The sequence below is a fragment of the Callorhinus ursinus genome, unplaced genomic scaffold (genome assembly GCF_003265705.2).
Source record: "Callorhinus ursinus isolate GAN/ISIS: 27379988/994484 unplaced genomic scaffold, GSC_fseal_2.0 scaffold10, whole genome shotgun sequence".
Lineage (NCBI taxonomy): Eukaryota > Metazoa > Chordata > Mammalia > Carnivora > Otariidae > Callorhinus > Callorhinus ursinus.
The window spans coordinates 22,321,262-22,341,742 of NW_027397072.1; the positions used below are offsets into that span (position 1 = coordinate 22,321,262).

At 48.6% G+C, this 20,481-nt stretch overlaps 2 protein-coding genes across 12 annotated transcripts; one reads left to right on the forward strand and one right to left on the reverse strand.

Annotated features, from left to right (window-relative positions):
- Nucleotides 1-3,039: 3,039 nt before the first annotated feature.
- SLC5A6 (solute carrier family 5 member 6) lies at nucleotides 3,040-15,266 on the reverse strand. 11 transcript variants are annotated; one of them, XM_073897150.1, is made up of 18 exons: nucleotides 15,226-15,266; nucleotides 14,108-14,174; nucleotides 11,552-11,636; nucleotides 10,065-10,606; nucleotides 9,671-9,736; nucleotides 9,279-9,330; nucleotides 8,830-8,897; nucleotides 8,380-8,534; nucleotides 7,832-7,972; nucleotides 7,499-7,628; nucleotides 6,831-6,919; nucleotides 6,304-6,416; nucleotides 5,898-5,965; nucleotides 5,414-5,500; nucleotides 5,084-5,265; nucleotides 4,788-4,891; nucleotides 4,442-4,560; nucleotides 3,040-4,024 (listed from the first exon to the last, which is right to left on the reverse strand). In XM_073897150.1, exons 4-18 carry the CDS (start codon nucleotides 10,455-10,457, stop codon nucleotides 3,872-3,874), a joined length of 1,920 nt encoding a protein of 639 aa, XP_073753251.1. In that variant the 5' UTR covers nucleotides 10,458-10,606; nucleotides 11,552-11,636; nucleotides 14,108-14,174; nucleotides 15,226-15,266; the 3' UTR covers nucleotides 3,040-3,871. The 11 variants fall into 11 exon arrangements, with proteins under 11 accessions (XP_073753251.1, XP_025723702.1, XP_073753248.1 ...); XM_025867917.2 differs by lacking the exon at nucleotides 15,226-15,266 and adding an exon at nucleotides 14,848-14,880; XM_073897147.1 differs by lacking the exon at nucleotides 15,226-15,266 and adding an exon at nucleotides 14,564-14,807 and having other exon boundaries at nucleotides 10,065-10,213.
- ATRAID (all-trans retinoic acid induced differentiation factor) lies at nucleotides 14,818-20,405 on the forward strand. The gene is made up of 7 exons (XM_025867924.2): nucleotides 14,818-15,061; nucleotides 15,765-15,886; nucleotides 18,471-18,542; nucleotides 18,755-18,826; nucleotides 18,927-19,048; nucleotides 19,747-19,844; nucleotides 20,057-20,405. Exons 1-7 carry the CDS (start codon nucleotides 14,963-14,965, stop codon nucleotides 20,159-20,161), a joined length of 690 nt encoding a protein of 229 aa, XP_025723709.1. The 5' UTR covers nucleotides 14,818-14,962; the 3' UTR covers nucleotides 20,162-20,405.
- Nucleotides 20,406-20,481: the final 76 nt, after the last annotated feature.

Consider the following 20,481-nt stretch of genomic DNA (forward strand, 5'->3'; position numbering starts at 1 on the left):
TCTCATTTCTGAGATAAACTCAATGATGATATATTATCTTTTTTATATACATTGCTGAATTCAGTTCACTAATATTTTGTGATTTTGCAGCTATGTTTGTAATATTGACCAATAGTTTTCCTTTCTTCTTATGCTGTCTCTGTCTGGTTTTGGTATTGGATTGATGCTATGATAAAAGACATTTAAAATTTATGCTTTAAGTGTTGCTGGAAAACGGAAAACACATTCAGGAAGGTTCCCTCTTCATCTATACTCTGAAATCATTTACATAAATTTAGAATTATTTATTCCTTCAAAGATTAGAACTCAATAGTGAAGTCATGTGGGCCTGGGGTTTTCCTCATGATTAGATGGTTTTATTTAATATTGTTTCTATTTCTTTAATGGGAATAGGACTATTCAGCTATCCTATTGTTTCTGGAGTCTGTTTTAGTGATATTTTTCTAGTAATTTGTCCAGTTTTATCTAAAATTTCAAATTTGTTGGCCTAAAGTAGTTCATAATCTGATTACCACGTTAATATCTAGATATCTGTAATTACGTACCCTTGTTATTTCTGGAATTATTTTTCTTCTCTTTTCTCTTATTTTTGCCAGTTGGTTTTATTATTCTTTCGAAGTCCCAAATTTGGACTTGTTGAGCAATGTGAAATTGGGACTGCAAATCCACAGGAGAGCGGATTTGTGATTTTCTGGAGATTTTATTCACCATTCTGCTCGGCTGTAATCCAACTCTCCTTGCACTGGGCTGGCCCCTGTGTGGGTGTCTATCACCCTGCTTAGGCTGACATCACACCCAGACTGCCTCACCCTACTTGGGCTCCCATCTGACCGCAGGTCTTTCTCCCATACAGATGCCCTCACTCCCAGGTTCTCACAGCCCAGGCTAGGCTGCTCCCATGTGCAAATGCCCTCTTCATTCTGCAAACTTTGATTCTCCAGGTGGGACACATAGACACATACACACTGGCTCTGGCAACTCCCATCAGGCCACCTTCTATGTGGTTGCCCTCCTCCCCCTGGCTCAGACTCTGACATGCACACCAGACAGCCTCCAGCACCAATGCTACCTTGCACTGCTCCACCTAATGGCTTTAGGACTGAATTATGCAGGATGAGAAGGGAAGAGCTCAGAAAATATGAACTACACCCAGAGGCATTTTTTCATGAAGTGTTTTAGTAACATAATGCAATGTATGAGCGTATGGGATAACATGAGCATATTCTTAGCTGTGGGTCTGTCAAAGGTTTGAAAGCCACTGACCTAGAAAGGTTTTGGAATGATGGTATAGTAGCACCCCATTTGGAGCATTAGTTTTCTGGGCCACTGCCTCAAGATTCCCTGCCACCTGTGTGAACACCCCAACCAAACGGACACTTCCCTGGCTGGCAACAAAGATACAACTTTGGTGGGCTACTGGGAGTCACAGACCTGAGTTCTAGTTCTGCCCCTCAACTTCTCACCAGCCAAGCAATCTGGTTACCTTATACACTAAAAATGCAGATGATATGCACCATACCTCCCTCCCAAGGCATAAAATCAGGTAGTACATGAAAAGTGCTTTGAAAACTACAGCAAATATACAATAACTGACATCTAATGAATGTTTAAGTCCTTTACATGCAATGTAACTGAATCTTTAAACAACTCTGAAATTCATATTTAACAGATGAGGAAACTAAAACTTAAGGATGTTGAATGGATGAGAGGGTATTTGAATCCAGGTCTGTGCATTCAACTATACCCTCATAATCATTAAGCAGTATTTTTTGTTTGTTTTTAACAGAGAGCGAGAGAGCACACAAGTGGGGGAGCGGCAGGCAAAGGGAGAAGCAGGATCCCCCCTGAGCAGGGAGCCAATGTGGGCCTTGATCCCAGGACCCTGGGATCATGACCTGAGCCAAAGGGATTAAGCGGTACTTTTAAAGATTTTTTGAGTAATCTCTACACCCAACGTAGGGCTCAAACTCACAACCCCAAGATCAAGAGTTGCCTGCTCTTCCGACTGAGCCAGCCAGGCACCCCACAAGTGGTACTTTCATCATGTGAATAAGTTTACTTTGTTAGAAGCAGAGCATCTTTGTTCTGTTACAGAGTTTTATATGGATATGGAGAACCAAATGTATTTACCATTTCCCCATTAAACTTCGTAATTCTTGAAAGTTTTGAATCCTGTGGACTTTCACCTTTTCTATGCAAATATAGCTAACAGGCAAGGATCTGAGACTAAATGAGGTCACTTTGAAATGATGGTGGTACCTGTACAGGGTCCAGGGGTGGCAGTCATTTCCTTAGATGCAAAATGGTAGCCAAGTTTAAGGCCCTTGCATGTAGGCAGTGGATAAATATGTTGAAGAATGAACAAATGGGAGCCTGGTTAGGTCTAGAACTCTAGCAGCTTGGTGGGGTGGGGTAGTTAGCCAAGAGCAATGGCACCTCAGCCCCCAGGTTGAGGGGCTGTCAAGAGAGCAGACCTCAAGGCAGAGTCCACTTGGGCATTTTCTGAAACTGTCCACAGATCTGCCTGGGATCAGTTCTCTGCTGAGGGGCCTGGAGAGTCTGTGTAGAGCTCCTTCTGAGCAGCTGGATGAGTCAAGGGTCGGGCCGGGCCCAGGGGTGGGTGGGTTTGAGCACAGTGTTCTTCACCATAGTCCAGCTCAAACGTTCTATTTTTAAAGCCAAATAACAGCATTCTTCCTCCAGCCCCAAAAGTGAAAATCTGAGCAGCAATAATTTTTCTGGTCAAGGACAAGGTGGAGGTGGGACACGAGACAGAATGAGCCACAGGGGATGAAAAGCAGCAGAGGGAGAGTGTGCATCTTCCACCCAGATGAGTCCAATGCTGTCCCTGAAGACATGCCAGCCAGTCTCCAAATCTCCACAAGCCAGTGCCAGTCCCCTTCCACCTCTCCTCAGCAGAGGAAGACCTGTGCAGGGGAGGAGGAAGCACTTTACCCCTGCCATGGATGGGACCGGGAAGGGGGGGCAGGGGGACGACGATGATGACAAGAACAGCTGTGAACAGTACAGAAGCCCAGATTCTAGGTCCAGTAAGTTTTTATTCCCTTGGAACAAAGATCTGTGGGAAAGAAACTCCAAAAAGGAAACATGAACATGAACAACAAAATGACACTAGAGTGGTGTGCCAGGTGGATGGCATACTCCACAGTGGACCTGGTCATGCCCTGGTTTCTCAGATCAATATTTGCTCCGCCCCCAAGTGCCCATGACATAGGTGGAGGGTGGGGACAGTGAGGTGGAAAGCTTCCCTAGTCTATGCAAGCGAGATGAATGTCACTCTGAGGTCTCTCAGGGACACCAAACCCTCCCCCTCAAGAATGGAGGTAGACAAGAATGAGAGGGGCCTGGGCGTCACAGATAATGAGAAAGTAGTTACGGACCCTTTGTGGCTGACAGAATCTATCCTTAAAATAGTACCACAAGAGAAGCAACAGCTGACTAAGACAGCTTTGTGTTTCATGGTAAACATGGCCAACCTTGTGAAACCAGGTCCCAGAGCAGTGGTAACTAGCACTACTATTTCTATTCACTTCAAAGGAGCCTGGTGATGGTTAATTGGAAGCCATTTCCCGTTTCCCAGAGGATTTGCTTCGATCCCCTTTTCTAGCAAAATCCTATCCCCTGCAAGCCCCGTCCTCTATAGAGAATAGGCTGTCAAGGGACAAGTAAAAATCCTTTCCTACCCTCAACACTTCCCATGACATGACAGCTTCTACTGCAACCCAAACACCTAAAAACAAGGTCCTTTGGTGGGCTAGATAATCCAGTCCTCGATTGTCTCTACACTGTGTATCACCTAACTCATCACTGTACTACAGGATGGCCTCTGGCACTGGGACCTAAGCCTAGATCACAGTGAGGTCTCCTGGAGGATGAAGGTGGGGCTGTTCCCTTGGTGGGCTGAGCTTTCCTCAGGCACTGCCATGACCTCCTTGTCTCTGCTGTTCTTCAACATCCCATTACTCATCTTTTCCGGAAATGTAGCAGTGTCCACTGAGAGATCCTGGAGAACACAGAGCAAAGGGAGTGGAGGGGGTGGGATGAACATGAGACAAAGGGGTGAAGGAACTCAGGCAGAAAAGGTGAAGACCCTGCTTTGATCCCTGCTGGAAGGGAGATCAGCAAAGGGCAGTGGGGGAGAAAGGGAGGAGCAAAGCATGAGGTGAGTGGTGGTGGTGGTGTGGGGGCGGTAGTGAGAGGAAAGGCCAGCACACTGGGCACCTCTCTGGGCTGAGACCCTTCTACCCACCAAGTCAGCACTCCCCTGAGGGTAGAAGCCAGGGCAGTTACTGGGGGATGGTCCAGGTTCAGACAAATAATGAGAGCTGCTGGGGAGGAGAAAGGAAAGGGAGGGAAGAGAATCTGGAAGGTCCGGCAGTAAGAGAGGGAGGGGAGGGTACAATCTGGACAACATAGCTGCTACCTGGCTGTAGCTTATGCAGTGAAATCGCTTCTGACAGGACAGGGGCAGCAGGGCGATGAGCTTTGGTAACACCGGGTAAATGGTCCGAGGATTCAGGGTCCGGCCCCGCATTCCCCCTGAAGGCAAAGGCACTTCTGAGTCTCCTACCATGTAACCAGGGCACACCCAGCAAGCCATCTGTTCTCAGGGCTCTGAGTTCCCAGCCCCTACCCACCTCCCAGAGCTCGGGCCAAGAAGCCCAAGGAGCTCAGAGGGCAGGGTCAGTCCCCGCCACCAAGTCCAGATTCCCTGAGTGCCCTCCCTCAGTCTCACTTCTCTGGGTCCCCATTCCACACGCCCTCACCAGTGAGCAGACTGACAATCAGGCCCACCACAATAACTGTGGTTGAGTTGTGTGCGCTGTACCATAAATACGACAAGGAGTAGAGACGCTGCAGCCCTGTAGGCCTGGGGAGAACCGGAATGAGGACAGTTAGCAATCACTGACAGGGCATTCCTCAGGGACATAGTCCCTGGATGTTGGGACCCAACACCTAACATTTCCCTGAGGACTCTGGTGGCCCATCCCTTAGCAAGACCCCTGGGAAACCCCTCAAAAATGAGCTATTCTCACCAAGGAGAGAGCAAGCCCCAACTCACTTGGAAAGGGTGGTTGAGGGCATCAGTGTGGTCATGGTGACAGAGGTCAGGTTGCTAGGCAGGGAAAAGCTGGATATATTAGGGGGAGAGGGTGCCATGCCGGAGGCCATGTTGGTCACTATGCTCCCGATGCCAATCCAGAAGGCCATGATGAGTCCAGCCAACAGACCCACAATGGCACCCTGCCCAGAGACACAACACATTCTCCTGTCATGATGCCAGCCCTAATATATCTTCACGCCAGTTCCCAGAACTCATGGGGAGAGCCCTGCCAAGATAATTCTCAGGTCCACCCCTGTACACAACTGTGGAGCCAGATGGATCACTCACAGAAGGGTTGGCACAAGGAAAGAACATCCCAAGACAGAAGAGTCCGAGCAGCGGCCCCCCAACCATGCCAAAGATGCTGAGTGCTGCCTGTGGAGGACAGGGTTGAGGAAAAAACGAGAGAACATTCAGGGTCAGAGAACCCCAGCCTCACCAACGTAAAGCATGGCCACCTGCCTATGTCTCAGCAGCCCACTTGTCAGATCTGTCTGTAACTTCTACCTGGAAACGTCAGAATGCAGGATTCCAGAGGGCAAATCCCGGGAATGTGAAGGGAATGTACTTTGGGTTGTCCTCCCTAGATGTCTCTGAGCTGACAATGTCCTGGGAATAACTCTAGGGAACGCAGCTAACGGTGGTCCATCAAAGGTGCATTTTTGACACCTATCCCTATACCATTCCCTTCACATCAGTTGTCTTCCTCAACTTCCTGTTTCAATCCGCTTTTCTCCCTTAAAAATTGCTTTCTTCTCTGCATAGTCCTTACCTGTAGCACGGGTCCCATCTGGGAAGAAATATACGCCATTCCCAGACAAAGTAGCCCATAGCCGAAGGCTGGGAAAAAGAAGGGAGGAAAGAGGCAGAAATAAGTTAACACATTTAAAAGAAGAAAAAGTACAGCAAAGCTCCTTCCCCAGCCAAACCATTACCTCTGTGTCCCTGGAAACGGCATATTCCTTCCTGCCCCAGCTCCAGGTCCCTCCCACCTGGTCTTCCCACCTATGTAACTCAGAGACCTTCCCAGGGAATGCCCTGAGATGTCAAGGTTGTGTGCTTCGTTTGGCAAGCACTGAACCCAGACTAAAGCTGGTGCTGTGAAGCAGACTGATGACAGTGCTTAGGATGTATTTTAGAAAGAATACAACTGAAAAAATGAGGAAGCATAATCCCACCGAGGATTCTCGAAAGCATGATGGCCTGGACTTCAGAGAATTGAGGGAACCAGGGTCGGATCAGATCTTCCATCGTAACAGTTGCCAATGAGTTAAAAGCAGAAGATATGGTGCTGAAAGGAGGAAGACAAACACGAGCTGTGCTGACTCTGGGAGCTGAGAGGCAAAACCAACAGGGGCCCTACTGAGGTAACAGCACCCTAAAGGCAGGAGAGGACATATGCAGCCAGAAGCTGTCCTCATGGTTGGCAGCTGAGGAAGAGGCCCAGAAGGCAAGGGCACTTGTCCTTTCTGAATGGGATACAGGTTTTGATCAAGTAGAATCAATTCCTAGAAGAATCCTTCACCAGCAAGGGGGATCCCCTGGGAGAGGACATGCTCTATTCTACACAGATGAGCTGTCCCTCGTCATCTACAGATGGATGGGCACATTGAGAAACTCAGAGAGATCCCCTCTTCTACCTGTCACCTTGGGCCAAGTAGGGCTCAGCTGCACCAAGCCTGAGGGAAACGGTCGAAGAGGGTACCTGAGGGAGCCACTGAAGAGGCAGGCAACAAAGAGCCCAGGCAGGCCTGGCAGGTCTTTCAGGAGATCCATCACAAAATACAGGACGAACTGCAGGCAGAGCAGAAGTGCACAGCTCTCTTGAGAGAGGAACCCTTCCCTTCCCCAGAGTGAAGCGTGGGGGAAGCCCCCTCCACGTGCCCCTACCAGTCTATGGAGAGTGGGTGATTAAGAAGGGGGCTAAGCACTGAGGGTGTCCCAGTTAGTGAAGAGAAAATGGGCTCTAGGTAGAGAAAGACGCAGTTCAGGCCCCACCCCTGCCCCTGACTAGCAGTGTGATGAGCATTCCAGCCACCTCGATGAGGCTTTTTTTCTTTTCTGTAAAATGAGACTGTTTTAAGAATTACAGGAGACCAGGTATGCGACAGCTCCCAGCAAAGTGCACGGTGCACAGTGGTGAGCCAGTAATAAAGGCAGGTCCCCACCCCAGCAGGGTGAGCACTATGATTAGGTGATGCCGGCCAGGGGCTGGGCCCCTCATGTGCTAGACTGTAGAATCCCAAATGGAAAATGACTTACATCCATTTCCTACCCAGGGTGAGAGTCCTTTCTGCAGCCAACCAGACACTCCTTCTGGGGAGCCAGGTTGGCCCTCATGGGCAGAGAAGGGTGCCAGGGAGGACTTCTCACCTGGTCAGGGGCTGCTTGAGCCTGCTGGGTGCTCATGGGATACTCCTGGTAGTAGACAAACATGACCAAGCCAATGAGGCAGCTCATGCAAAGAACCAACTGCTGGCAAGGGAAGACTGCATAGCAGGAGCTGCAGAGAGACCAATACCAAGGAGACAGAGGCTGTTAACAGACACCCTCAGGCGTGTCTCCGAGCTCCAGAAAGCAGACCCATATCCTGACCCCAACGGGTGTGTGTGTATGCTCTGGCATCCTGCCCCAACTCCCACCTGCCCCATGGAACGGGGCCCCCTCTCCTCTTTTCCTCCCTGGTCTTCCTGTCCCTGTACTCACAGCACAGCAGCCTTCTCCGTGCGGGAACTGAGGTAGCGCTGCACCTGAGCCTGGTTCACCCCATACAAGGAGAGCATCATGAAGACACCCCCAAAAGCCAATGTCCAGAAAGTGTGCCGTACAAAAGGATCTGGATCCAGCCTACAAGAGACACCGACTGGTCACTGTGGCATAGCCCCAGACAGACACAGCCTTCCTCACACTCCTACAACGGGGGGCAGAGCAGAGACGCTGCTGCAGGGCAAAGGAGCTACTGAAGGCAAGAACTGGGTGGACACAAGAAACATCACAGCAAGATGGAGGAAGGGTTCTAGCCCTCCAACCCACAGCCACATGCTGGGTACTAAAAACATCTTCACCCTCCTTACCCACCAGCCAGATCCCTGTGATCACCCTCCATCTCTGCAGTGCCAGCTTCCCACCTGTCTCACTGCTGCCCCTAAGGCTTCCACAGCTGGTCCTGTTTACTGCAGCCCTGAGTTCAGGCTCTAGGATGGGCCCAGCCCCCAGGCACTACAGACCCCGGCCAGGGGAAGGGGTGTACTTACACGATCCCAGAGATGCGGCCATGCTGGGAAGCCACTTTCCACACATGCCCCAAGCCGCCCACCTTGACTGACCCCACAATGATAACCACCAGCTGCCCTAGGAACATGACCAGCGTCTGGAACACGTCTGTCCAGATGACTGCCTTCAGCCCGCCCTGCAAGGCAAAGAAAGCATGTCTGCCACAGACGTCTTTAAAACCATCCACAAGTGAAGACACCATACCTACCACCAGCAAGGGACTATATACTGCCACCAGGGGCATAACCGCTGAGCCTCTGTTGACATCAGTCCCAGCCCGTCTCCTACCCCACCAAAGTCCCAGCCCATCTCCTACAACCTGTCTCGTCCCACTCCAGAGCTCCATCCCACCTCACCTACGTTTTTACCTCATCCCTTCCTTTCTTTTCCTTCCCATCTCCCCTCCCTCTCCTAAGACTTACTACACTTACCAGAGCAGTATAGACAGTACAAACAACGCCTAGGGTCAGCACTGACAGCCACAGGTCAAAGCCAGTCACTGTAAACAGATAAAAACCACATTCCTGTCTCTGGAAGAGGGTTTCCCAACAGAGAAACCAGAAAAACCCCAGTAAGACATAAGGCATTTGGTCATTAAGGACAAAATAAATCGTTCACCACAATGGAAAAAAAATGTTTGAATCCCACCAAAAGGTGTTGATTCACCAGTTCAGATGAGACACAGTAATGTTTGATTAGCTTTCGGGTGAGGTGAGCCAAGGCACTTCCACCTCCAGCAGAGACCAGTCAAGAGCCCATGCAGGGAAGTAACTCCCTGGCCAAGGTCAGACTCTTTTCTGCACACTCTCCTCTACCTGCCCCTCCCAAAGGTGTTTTCCCAGTCGGCTGTGGCTGAGAGCCAAGGGCTGTGACTCCTCACCTGCATTGAGGGCCAATGATGGTGCATAGAGCACGACTCCCATGTAGATCACCTGTTGCGTATGGAAAAGAGAACGTGAGGGGGAGGGGAATGGAAGGTGGGCAGAAGGAAGGGAAAAAATGGACCTTAGCTCCAATAATCTAATGGCCTCCCTTCGTCTCGGCTCACTTCCCTCTCCTTTCTTCCAAATCTTGGCTTGCTGCCACCATAGTGACTGTGCTGCAACTGGAAGGAATGGGAAGCAGGATGCCTCTGATGGCTTCAGGGACACTGACCCCTAGTGGGACCTTCAGTCTTGCCAGTTTGAGAGCAGGAAAAGCTCAGAATGCTTCAACATACCCAGAGTTTGGGTCTCTCTCTCAAGCTCAAATTCTACCCTCATTTCTACTTACCATCTGAAAGATGAAGGTCACGGTCCCACAAACCCGCACAGCTTTATTGAATCGGAGCTCCAGGTACTAGATAAAAATATGTATGTACATGTATACACATATATAGATAAATAAAGGTATTCCTCCCCACTCTACCCCACAATTCGACTTCCCTCAAGAAACCCAGGAACGTGAAGGAATATTCAACTCATATCTGCTCTGGGCCTCTCAGCACGGGACCCTCCTTCTCTCCCCACCTGACCTCACCCAGAAAGAACTTGGAAACACACAATGTGTCCCATCATTCTCATTAAGCAGAAGAGGTCCAGAGACCCAGATCCCTCATATATGGCCTCGTCCTTCTTTCTATTCCTGCCCCTGATGGCCCTATGTGCTCTTCTTCCTCCCCACTCACCTCATAGGCACTGGTGAGATGCAGGCGGTAGAAGACAGGGATGAAGACGTGTGCAGGGATCAGCAGGCCCAGAAAATAGCAGCAGCCCAGGAACCAATACTGGGTCCCAAATCGGTAGATCTCAGACGGCACACCCAAGATGGCCACGGCTGATTGAAAGGTGGCCAGCAGAGACAGAGCCACAGGAAGACAGCTCATTTTTCGGTCTGCCATGAGCAGTTGGCCAACAGTATGCCGGCCCCAGCCACGAAAGGCATGGTAGAGCCCAATAGCAAGGGAGAGAACCAGCAGCAGCACAAACACTACATAGTCCACGAGGGAGAAGGTAGATGTGACAGTGTTTGTGTCTGAGGCTGGGAGCAGGGGAGCAGAGGTGCTCACCCCCACACTCATATCTTCGCCGTGTCTGTATCTAGCAGCCACGTGCTGCTCCTGGGCTCTGGGCTGCCACTCAGCTGGGCAGTGGCAGGCAGGTGGCTACAACCTGGCTTCTAGCCACGATCTCACAGTCCTTCTCCACCAAGTGACATTGTCCAAGTGAGCTGCAAAGGAATCAGCTCCTAGTCAGGCTTACCCTGCCTTCATGGGCACCCATTCTCAGGCCTGTATATCCCACACCCATCAAACCTGGACCAGCCAGCTCTGTACAGCCCTTGTAGGTCTAGAGATCCTAGTATGGATTTGGTAGGGGAGGAAGGAAGCAGCAGAGTGAGACAGCCAGGAGACAACTGCTTGTCCAAGATCATTTTGGGCATACACAGCTGTGAAATATAACAACCTTCTTGGGGCGCCTGGGGGGTGCAGTTAGATCGTGAGATCGAACCCTATGTCAGGCTCTGCGCTCAGTGTGGTCTGCTTGAGATTTTCTCTCCCTCTGCCCCTCATCCTCCTTTCTAAGATAAATTAAAGCTTCAAAAACAAAAACAAAAAACGAACCTTCTTAGGTTTCCAGCCCAATCACAAATGAAAAATCAACTCTAGCCCACATTTCTTCTTAAGGACTTCCCTGCCCCCACTTGCAGGCACAGACCCAGCCACTACAGCGTACTAAGCCAGCAGACCCCAGCCTGGCACCACAGTCCAGCAGGGAAGAAGAAAGGGAGACTAATAACAGCATGGCTTCCTCTCTTTCCCCAGCCTCAGCTCCCATCTCCCCTATTCCCAGTGTCACCTTCCTAAGAGGACCCCTTCTCAGCACTGATCCCCAGTGCGATTACCTACAAGGCAGCCCCAAACTCCATTCCACATATCCCCAGGCCAACCACTTTGTTCTCACCAGCACTACTAGATAAGCCCTGCCACCCATCTCTCAGCAACACTACAGTCAATAGCAGATCCGGGGAGAGTGCTGGGATTCAAAAGTGTGAGGGCAATGTGCGGGAGCCAGGAGTTCAGAGTTATGATACAGAGAAGCAAACCAGCCAGGGAGCTGGGGGCAAGGGAACAGCCAGGGAAAGCGTGCCTCCCCTCCTGGAGCAGGAACCTACCTAGAGAAGTAATCTCTGTTCTGAGGCAGCGCTGCCTGGAGAAGCTGTGTGTGTCTGGAGCTGAGCAGAAGCTGAGGGTCTGGCTCTATAAGTAGGTGAGGTGAAATCAGGATTTAGGGGCGGAGTGAAGCTCAGCAGCTATTTGCTCTGGCCCCTTCAAGGAACCAACCAATCAATGTGATCCAAATGGCCCTATCACCATATGGCCCCCAAACTCCAGCTCAGTCCTAGAGGCTCCAGAGTGGGGAACGGGGAGCTCACATTCAACAGCATTCCTAGCTAGATTAGGCTTCCACTGTAAGTCACACTTGGCACTGTGTGCTAGAGGGAATTAGAAAGTAGGAGCCCAGGGAAACGGGAAAGTTGCTTTTCTGACTCCTGCACCAAAAATACTAATCCTCAAAGAAATACAGCATTATCAGCATTATCCTCAGAACAAGGACAAGATTATGCTACTTCAAAACTTAAGGGAACATTCAGAGATCACTATCACGACCCCCCTCAGTTACCAACAAAGATACTGAGGCCCAGATGACTCAACTGATCTTTCCAGAACCACAGAGCCAATTATTGTCAGTCTAGATTAGAGCTCAGGTCTACTGATTCCCCATCCATCCACTCTTCATTTATACCATAATGTCTTTAGAAGATACCCACAACACACTCATTGATATGGAGAAAAAATTACCAAAGCATGCCAGGTTTACAGATAGCCTAAATGTTGACAGTTAACCCCTTTTGAACACTCCCTCTTTTCTTTTTTTTTTTTTAGTGAAGCAACTCAGCTCTTACTTCTTGTAACCCAGCTGCGTGCCGTGAGCTTTACAAATTTTGATAACGATAATGAAAAAGTACCCTTTGCTATCGCTTTTATTTTATTTTATTATAAAGATTTTATTTATTTATTTGAGAGAGAGAAAATGAGAGAGAGAGAGCACGAGAGGGAAGAGGGTCAGAGAGAGAAGCAGACCCCCTGCTGAGCAGGGAGCCTGATGTGGGACTCGATCCCGGGACTCCAGGATCATGACCTGAGCCGAAGGCAGTCGCTTAACCAACTGAGCCACCCAGGCACCCCTGCTATCACTTTTAAAACACCATCTCTGTTTATGAACTTTAAGTGAACACTCTCTAGCTCTCAAGGAAACGGAGTCAGAAAAGTTAAAGAACTTCCCTAAGGTCACATAGCATGATACAAAACAAGGGAGAAAGAAAGAGTGCTATCTGCAGGTAGGACAGATGATTTACCAAGGGGCCCATGCTTACTATTCCTAGAACCAGGGCGGGAGCAGAATGCTAATTGTAGTCAGTCATTCATGGAACAAAGTTTAGATTCCAACTAATCTAGATACACATTAATATAACCTACGTTTTCTGTTCTTGCCCACTAGGAGAAAGATCAGCCTGGCTGTCTTCTGGTTCACTCATACTGTGTTCTTGGGCAGATGTCGCCCGGCTGGCAAGATATGGTCTTACAGAGACCAAACCTGAACTCTGAACCCCGTGGGGCCAACAAAGAGAGGATATCAGAGGCAGCAACTCTAGGATCACATGTTCTACGAGTCACAAATGTTCGTACCCAGAATAGTGTTCCCAACAGGCCACGCTGGTTTAACCTAAAGATGCCCTGGGCCTTTGTACATTGCAACATCTTTAGTTCCCACTCCTCTTTGGCAAATTTTACTATGATAAAGGTGATGGAAAATACTGGAGAATAAAAAAAGGTGTCTGCTGTGTGCAAATAAGAATGCGTAGCTGTAAAGGGTTAGTGATAAGGCTACGCTGGTTACGGAAAAGAAAAACGATCTCAGTGTAGACTAGAACACAGACATACAGACTCTCCTGCTGGGGTAAACTGGTGAAGCTTCTAGATAGAATTCTATTTGCATGAGGTGTAGAGAACCTTCCTGGATGGCTGAAGACAGAGCCAGGCAAGACCAGAAAAACCTGACCCAGTAACAAAGTGTTCCTCAGACAGGATTCTGATTCTGCGAACAGGATAGTTAGTGGCTTTCTAAAAACTACACTGCTCTAAACCCCCATGGACTTGCATTTCTCTGAGAAAAGAGGAACCAAAAGAGCAGAGTGCTTTCACTAAAACTGTAACACACAGGGTACAAAGAGTGGGCTGTGAGACCCCTTTCTAAAAGTATGACACATGCAGAAACGGAAGACCATCATTCCACACCACCGTACCCCCTTTGACGGCCTGCACTGAATTGCCTTGACTCCTACAAAAGGCAAAGGGGGCCACTGCAGGATCCACTGTCCCAAAAAATATTCCTTCAAAACCTGCCCTTGTGCCTAGAATTCCTCGAAGTCTGAAAGCTTCGGTATCCTCATTAAAAGGCTAAGAACTACCAACACCTTAGAGAACGCGCCAGCCAGCTGAAAGTAAATCCTTTCAAGTTGATTCCACATACCGCAGCCGGGGTCGGCCACTCAAGATGAGTCAGCTTTGATGAGATTTTGCCTGGCCCTAATCAAAGGCAACACTCAGTCCCTCCAGGCGCGGGGCTCCCCAGGGCTACCCTGGGGTAGCGCTCGCCTTTCCCTTACCTCCGTGGCTCCGCCAGGGCTAGGAAGGTCCAGCCGTTTGTCCTGAGATAAGCATCGCTCCGTTTTTCTGGGAAGGAAAAGGAGTTGAGAAGGCAGGCAAGCGCCTACCCCGCCCCTCCCTCCTCACCAAGGATCCCGCCGCCACGCGGTCTCCGGACTGAGGTGATGGTGCCAGGGTGCCCGGAGCCTCCCCAGGCTCGTCTCCTCCCGCCGGGGTTTGCCCTTCACTCTTCTATCACCCTTACCCTCTTTATTTGCTGGCTTCCCGCCTTCCCTCCACACGTGAGGTAGCTTAACCACTACACCACGCGGTCTCAACTCAGATCTTCCCACGCCTCCACGCGGGGAACCAACTCGCCCTGCCCCTCCCCGCTCCCGCGCCACTCTCGGGAGCCTCTGGGCACTGGCCCCCATGCGCTGGCCCGCCCGGGTGCGGCCCATTTGCCGGGTCTCCACCTTTGGGTGCAGCGGAGTGGCCGAACCGGGCCTGCCGTATGCCGGCTGAGTGACAGCGGGGGGGCGGAGCGCCCCCTGGCCGCCTCACGTGGCGCCGCCATGTTTACTGAGGGCGGACGGAGTGGGCCCCGAGCCACTGCGGTGACGCGACCTCGGCGTCCGGAAGCGAGGAATACGGAGCTGAAAGAGCGCCGGCGGGGAGGCCTTCACTAACAGGGGAAAAGGAGAGGGGGTTGGCCAGTCCGCCCTAACGGGGACCGGGGCGCGCAGAGAAGAGCTCTGACCTCCTCCAGCAGCCGCAAGCCCCAGCCCGTGCCGGGGGACTAGGCCACGCCCTGGCAGGGCGGAGCCACACGCGCAAGTCTCGCGAGGCGCTGAGAAGGACGAACGGAGCAAAAAATGGCTCTTTGCGGGCCGGGCAGTCTTTCGTTCCTGGTCCCTTGGGCAGCGACCCTGCTCCTCGCTCTGGGCGCGGAAAGGGCTCTGGCGTTACCCGAGGTACAGAAGCAAGTTAGAGGTCGGGCTGAAGCAGAGGTGCTGGGCAACCTTGTTTCGCGCTCGCCGGCCCTCGGCTCTCTCTCCCCAGCCCGCCCGTGGCTCCGATTTGGTCCTTGAGGCTTTCCTAGCTGTAGCCCAGCCGGCTCCGGCTCCTGAGTACTCACGCCGCGCAGGTCTCCCGGTGTCCTCGCCCTGCTGACGTAGACCTTTAAAATTTGATCTCCTTGTTCCTTAATGTTTGAATAACCTTAAGTTTTTCGGTTACCGCGAGCCCTCTGGCTCTTCTTCAAGCTCGTCACGCGCGGATGCCGTATATGGTGCTCTGCAGTACTGTACCTTGTGTAAAGCTTGATGAGTTCTTTGTATGCCGGCGGTGCTTTTATACCTGGCCAAACGGGTCTGTCAGATTGAGAAGTCACTGGAGAGGGCATAATAAATATGTTCGAACAGTGATCTTCAAAGATGAGGGCTTTTCCTGGGCAAGGTCTGGTGCAGAAAGTCTCTAGTGTGCTGATTTAGCTCCTGGCTCTAGGCGAAGAAATGAATCCCTTAGGCACACTTGACATATAAAGATAGGACACTTACCTGCCCAGTGTTAAAGGGATTCTGAAGAGTGTACTTACTGGCAGTTAACTTTTGCTACCTATTTGTTCTTTTCTTGGCTTTTCTTTCTGGAATTCTAATAGTTTTCTCTCTTCTGCAGATATGCATGCTGTGTCCAGGGAGTGTGCGAGATTTGTCAGAAGTGACCCTTTATTGTAAGCAGACACCAGAGCTAATGCTGCACTCCCGCTGCTGCCTGAATCAGGAGGGCACCATTGTAGGGTGAGGGAGGAAAAGACAACTCTGGATACTGGAAGAGTTCCCAAACTGGATTCCTTTTTTTTTTTTTTTTTAAGTAGGCTTTAAGCCCAATGTGGGGTTTGAACTTAGGACCCTGAGTTCAAGACTTGGGTGGAGATCAGGAGTCCAACACTTAACCCACTGAGCCACCCAGGCACCCCCTCTCCCCCCAGATTCTTGAAGGCTTGCCTGATTGGCTTTTGGGATAAATATCCGTGCCTGTTTCGGGGGCATCCAAACCATGATTCTCATACATTTAAATGTGTTACAGCATTTTTAGGTAGGTAAACAATCCTGTGATTCTTCCTGGTTGAAACTGCATAGAAGTCATAATTTTTGCCCATTAAAAAAAAACCTCTTATGGCTTCCTCTTATTTTTTTTTAAGAGGTTATTTATTTATTTGAGAAAGTGAGCAAGAGAGTAGGGGAGCAGGGGCAGAGAGAGAGGCTGACTCCCCACACTGAGCAGGGAGCCCGTTGTGGGGCTCTGTCCCAGGACTCCAGGATCATGACCTGAGCTGAAGGCAGATGCTTAACCAACTGAGCCACCCCGGCGCCCCTACGGCTTCCTCTTAAAAGAAGTTTTGTTCTTTTATTTTCAATTCTGGATTACTTAGTGTATATCTCCATGAAATGGCTCCGTTAGCCTCCAAGGCAATTTATTAATAGGGTATTCTTCCCTTCCAGTTAATTCATGTTTGTCTTTGAGGCAGATTCCTCTTCTGCAGATTCTGTCCCCTTATGAAGGTTAGTCCCTGCATTTTCTTCCTTTACACTCAGGATTCTCTCTTCGTATAGCTTCAGCTATAACCACCATGCAGGTGTTCCCCAAACTAGATCTCTTTTAGTATCCTTGGCCACCTCTCCAACCTGAAGGTACACATGAGTACTTCTAGCTTCCTATTAAACATTTCCTCTTGAGTGCACCCTCACTTCAGAGTCCTAAATGTCATCTGTCTTGCTTCCATTCTCCTTTATCCCTAATTACCTAAATACTTCTCTATAGGAAACTATCTGAAAACCAATTTTTTTTCCCATCATCCCTCTCTAGTTTTAAAATTAGAATTGTTTGTTGCCCTCAGGATAAAGTTCAAACCATAAACCACTACAGATTGGTCTCAATCCACTTTTCAAACATTTTTTTCCCAACTATTTGTCCACTAAAACCCTTCATGAGGGTCTGGCTTGAGCCAGACTTGCCTACTTTCCAAAAGCATTGTGCTTTTGTTTCTTTGTTCATTCAGGCCTCCTTATCTGAAATTTCCTTCCTCCACCAAATTAAAACATACCCATCCTTTAATTCCAGCATCTTCTGTGAATGCTCTCTACCACTCAATGCTAGAATAATATCTCTCTTTTTTTTTTTACTTCTTCTAACCCTTAGTGTCTGTACCACTCAAAATTATTCATTTATTGTCCTGTGATTTCTTTCAGATTATAATTTAATGTTTATGTTGTTTTTATATTTGGTGATGGTCTTCCTGTACTACATTGTAGGCCACTTGAAAACTAAGATACTGAGGGTTTTCTTTTTATTCTCCCAATTTTTGCAGTTAATAGGCACTTAGTATGGGTGCCTGGGCAGCTCAGTTGGTTAAGCGGCTGCGTTTGGCTCAGGTCAGCCCTGCATTGGGTTCCCTGCTCAGTGGGGAGTCTGCTTCTCCCTCTCCCTCTGCCACCCCCCTGCTTGTGCTCTCTCACTCTCTGTCAAATAAATAAATAAAATCTTTTTTTAAAAAAAAGGCACTCAGCAAATATTTGAAAAATAAAGGAACAGACAGCAATAGATAGTGAAGGAAAAATAATGTGGCATGGTCCTTAATATCCAGTAATTTGTCTTCAGTCTGTGGTAGAAAATGCACTTGGAAAAAACTTTCATTTATGTGACTTGAATTTTTTTCCCCATGTGAAGGCCTTTGTGGATCTGAGAATCATAATGCTACAATGTGAGATTCACTAACCTAGACAAGGAACAAATTTCTTCCAATATATGCACAGATGCCTAGATATACTGGTTAGAACAGTACAGTCCAATAGCACTTCCCGCTATGATAGAAGTGTTCCATATCTGTACTTTCCAATATAGTAGCCATTGATCACATGGTGAGTGGTTACTGAATAGTTGAAATGTGGCTAGTGCAAATGAGAAACTGAATTTTTTTTACCTAATTTATTTATTTTTAAAAGATTTTATTTATTTATTTGACAGAGATGGCGAGAGCAGGAACACAAGCAGGGGGAGTGGGAGAGGGAGAAGCAGGCTTCCCGCCGAGCAGGGAGCCTGATGCGGGGCTCGATCCCAGGGTCCTGGGATCATGACCTGAGCCGGAGGCAGACACTTAACGACTGAGCCACCCAGGCGCCCCTTTTTTACCTAATTTAAATAGTTACATGTAACTAGTGGTGACTGAACTGGACAGTGCAGAATTAAAACATCTACCACAGCATCTAGTTTGTGGCCCTGAACACAGCTGTGTTCAATTAATATTAGCTGAAAAGAGGGTTAAATTAGCTTACCGTAGGTGAAGAGAGACATACAATTACACTGATTACTGTGTTTCCTCAGGCTGGATCTCCAGAACTGTTCTCTGAAGGACCCTGGTCCAGACTTTCCTCAGGCACATACTGCCATCATCATGTAAGTGGCTAGTTACCCTCCCTCCCCAATGGCAGCTATGATAAAGGGCTGATGGGAAAGTCTTTGAGGATGGACTCCTAAAAAGATGTTTGAATATTAATGTCCAAACTTGGACAACTCAGAATGAGAACTGGATTACCAGCCCAGGAAGATGTGTGAATGGAAGTAGAGTGTTTTCCTAGAGCACACCACTAACAGTGTGTGCTTTGCAGAGACCTGCAAGCAAACCCCCTCAAGGATGACTTGGCCAACACCTTCCGTGGCTTTACCCAGCTCCAGACTCTGTGAGTAAGGGTATAGGGTTGGGGAGAGAACCAAAGAGGGACAGTGCTGTGAGCTCAGCAATTTTGGGCTGTGTATTATGATTGCCTGTGTTGTGTTCAGGATACTGCCCCAAGATGTCAGCTGTCCCGGAGGTATTAATGCCTGGAATACTGTCACCTTTTATATAAAAAACCAAACCTGCCAAGGGCAAAGGAACCTTTGCAACAGCACTGGGGACCAAGGTACGCTGTCTCACCTCCACCCTTCCAGGAACTAACTTTCATCCCTTATATTCTCATTAGCTCTGACAGTACTAAGTTGCTTAAGTGCTGCTTGTTCAAGTTTCTGAACCTCTAACCCCTTGAAAGAAAAGGTTGTAAGATGTATTGTTCTTATGTTCTTTTTAAAAATTTTTTTATTTAAATTTAATTAGCCAACATACATCATTAGTTTCAGATGTAGTGTTCAATAATTTATCAGTTGTGTATAACACCCAGTGCTCATCACATCACGTGCCCTACTTAATGCCCATCACCTAGTTACCCCATCCCCCACCCACCTCCCCTCCAGCAGCCCTCAGTTTGTTTCCTATAGTTAAGAATCTCTCTACGCAACTAATGAATCTTTGAACACTACATCAGAAACTAATGATGTACTATACATAATAATAAAAAAGAATCTTTCACAATTTTTCTCCCTCTGATGACTTCCCGTTCAGTTTTCCCTCCTTTCCCCTATGATCCTCTGTGCTGTTTCTTATATTCCACATATGAAGGATGTCTTTCTCTCTTTGACTTTGTTGTTATGTTCTGATTATTTGAAATCTTCTTTCTTCTGCTTTTGACCTAGAAGTAGTTGAGAGAATCTAAGTTGAAGCAGGTATTTGACAAACCTACATAATGAGATTCAGTGATGTCTTCTGTTTTTCTCTGGCTCACAGAAATGTGTCCTGAGAATGGATCCTGTGTACCTGATGGTCCAGGTCTCTTGGAATGTGTCTGTGCTGATGGCTTCCATGGCTACAAGTGTATGCGCCAGGTGAGGAATTAGGCCTTCTAATTAGGGATAAGAGAAATGCATAAAGAAGAAGCTCTCTGAAAGAAGAGCCCTAGGACCAGAGCTAATGCAATCATCTAGAAAAGAGAATTGCCCTGGATAAGGGGATAGGTATACTAGGAAGGAACTAGGTATTAGGATGTAGTCCTTGGTGTCATGATGTATGAGGGGTTTTTTTGGTCTGTCATTCATAGGGTTCCTTCTCACTGCTTATGTTCTTCGGTATTCTGGGATCCACCACATTATCCATCTCCATTCTGCTTTGGGGGACCCAACGCCGAAAAGCCAAGACTTCGTGAACCACATAAGTCTTCCTACTGACCTAAAGATCTTCTTGATCTATCTGAGCCCAGCCAGGGAGATTCTCTTCCTAGACAGGCATGGTTGGCCAGCAGATCCTCCTCAAGACTGAAGCCACTTTTGGCAGGAAGATGGAAAGTTGCATAGCCTTGGGGTGTCGTGGACACTGCAGTCCAGGAGTGGACGGGGACCAGTGCCCCATTTGTGCTTGTGCTTGACTATAATAAATATCTTTTCTTGTTCTTTTTTTTTTTTTTTTTTAACTTTAGAGAGAGGCGACCTGGCTTTGTGTATTTCTTGGTTAGAGTGGGAGAGAGAG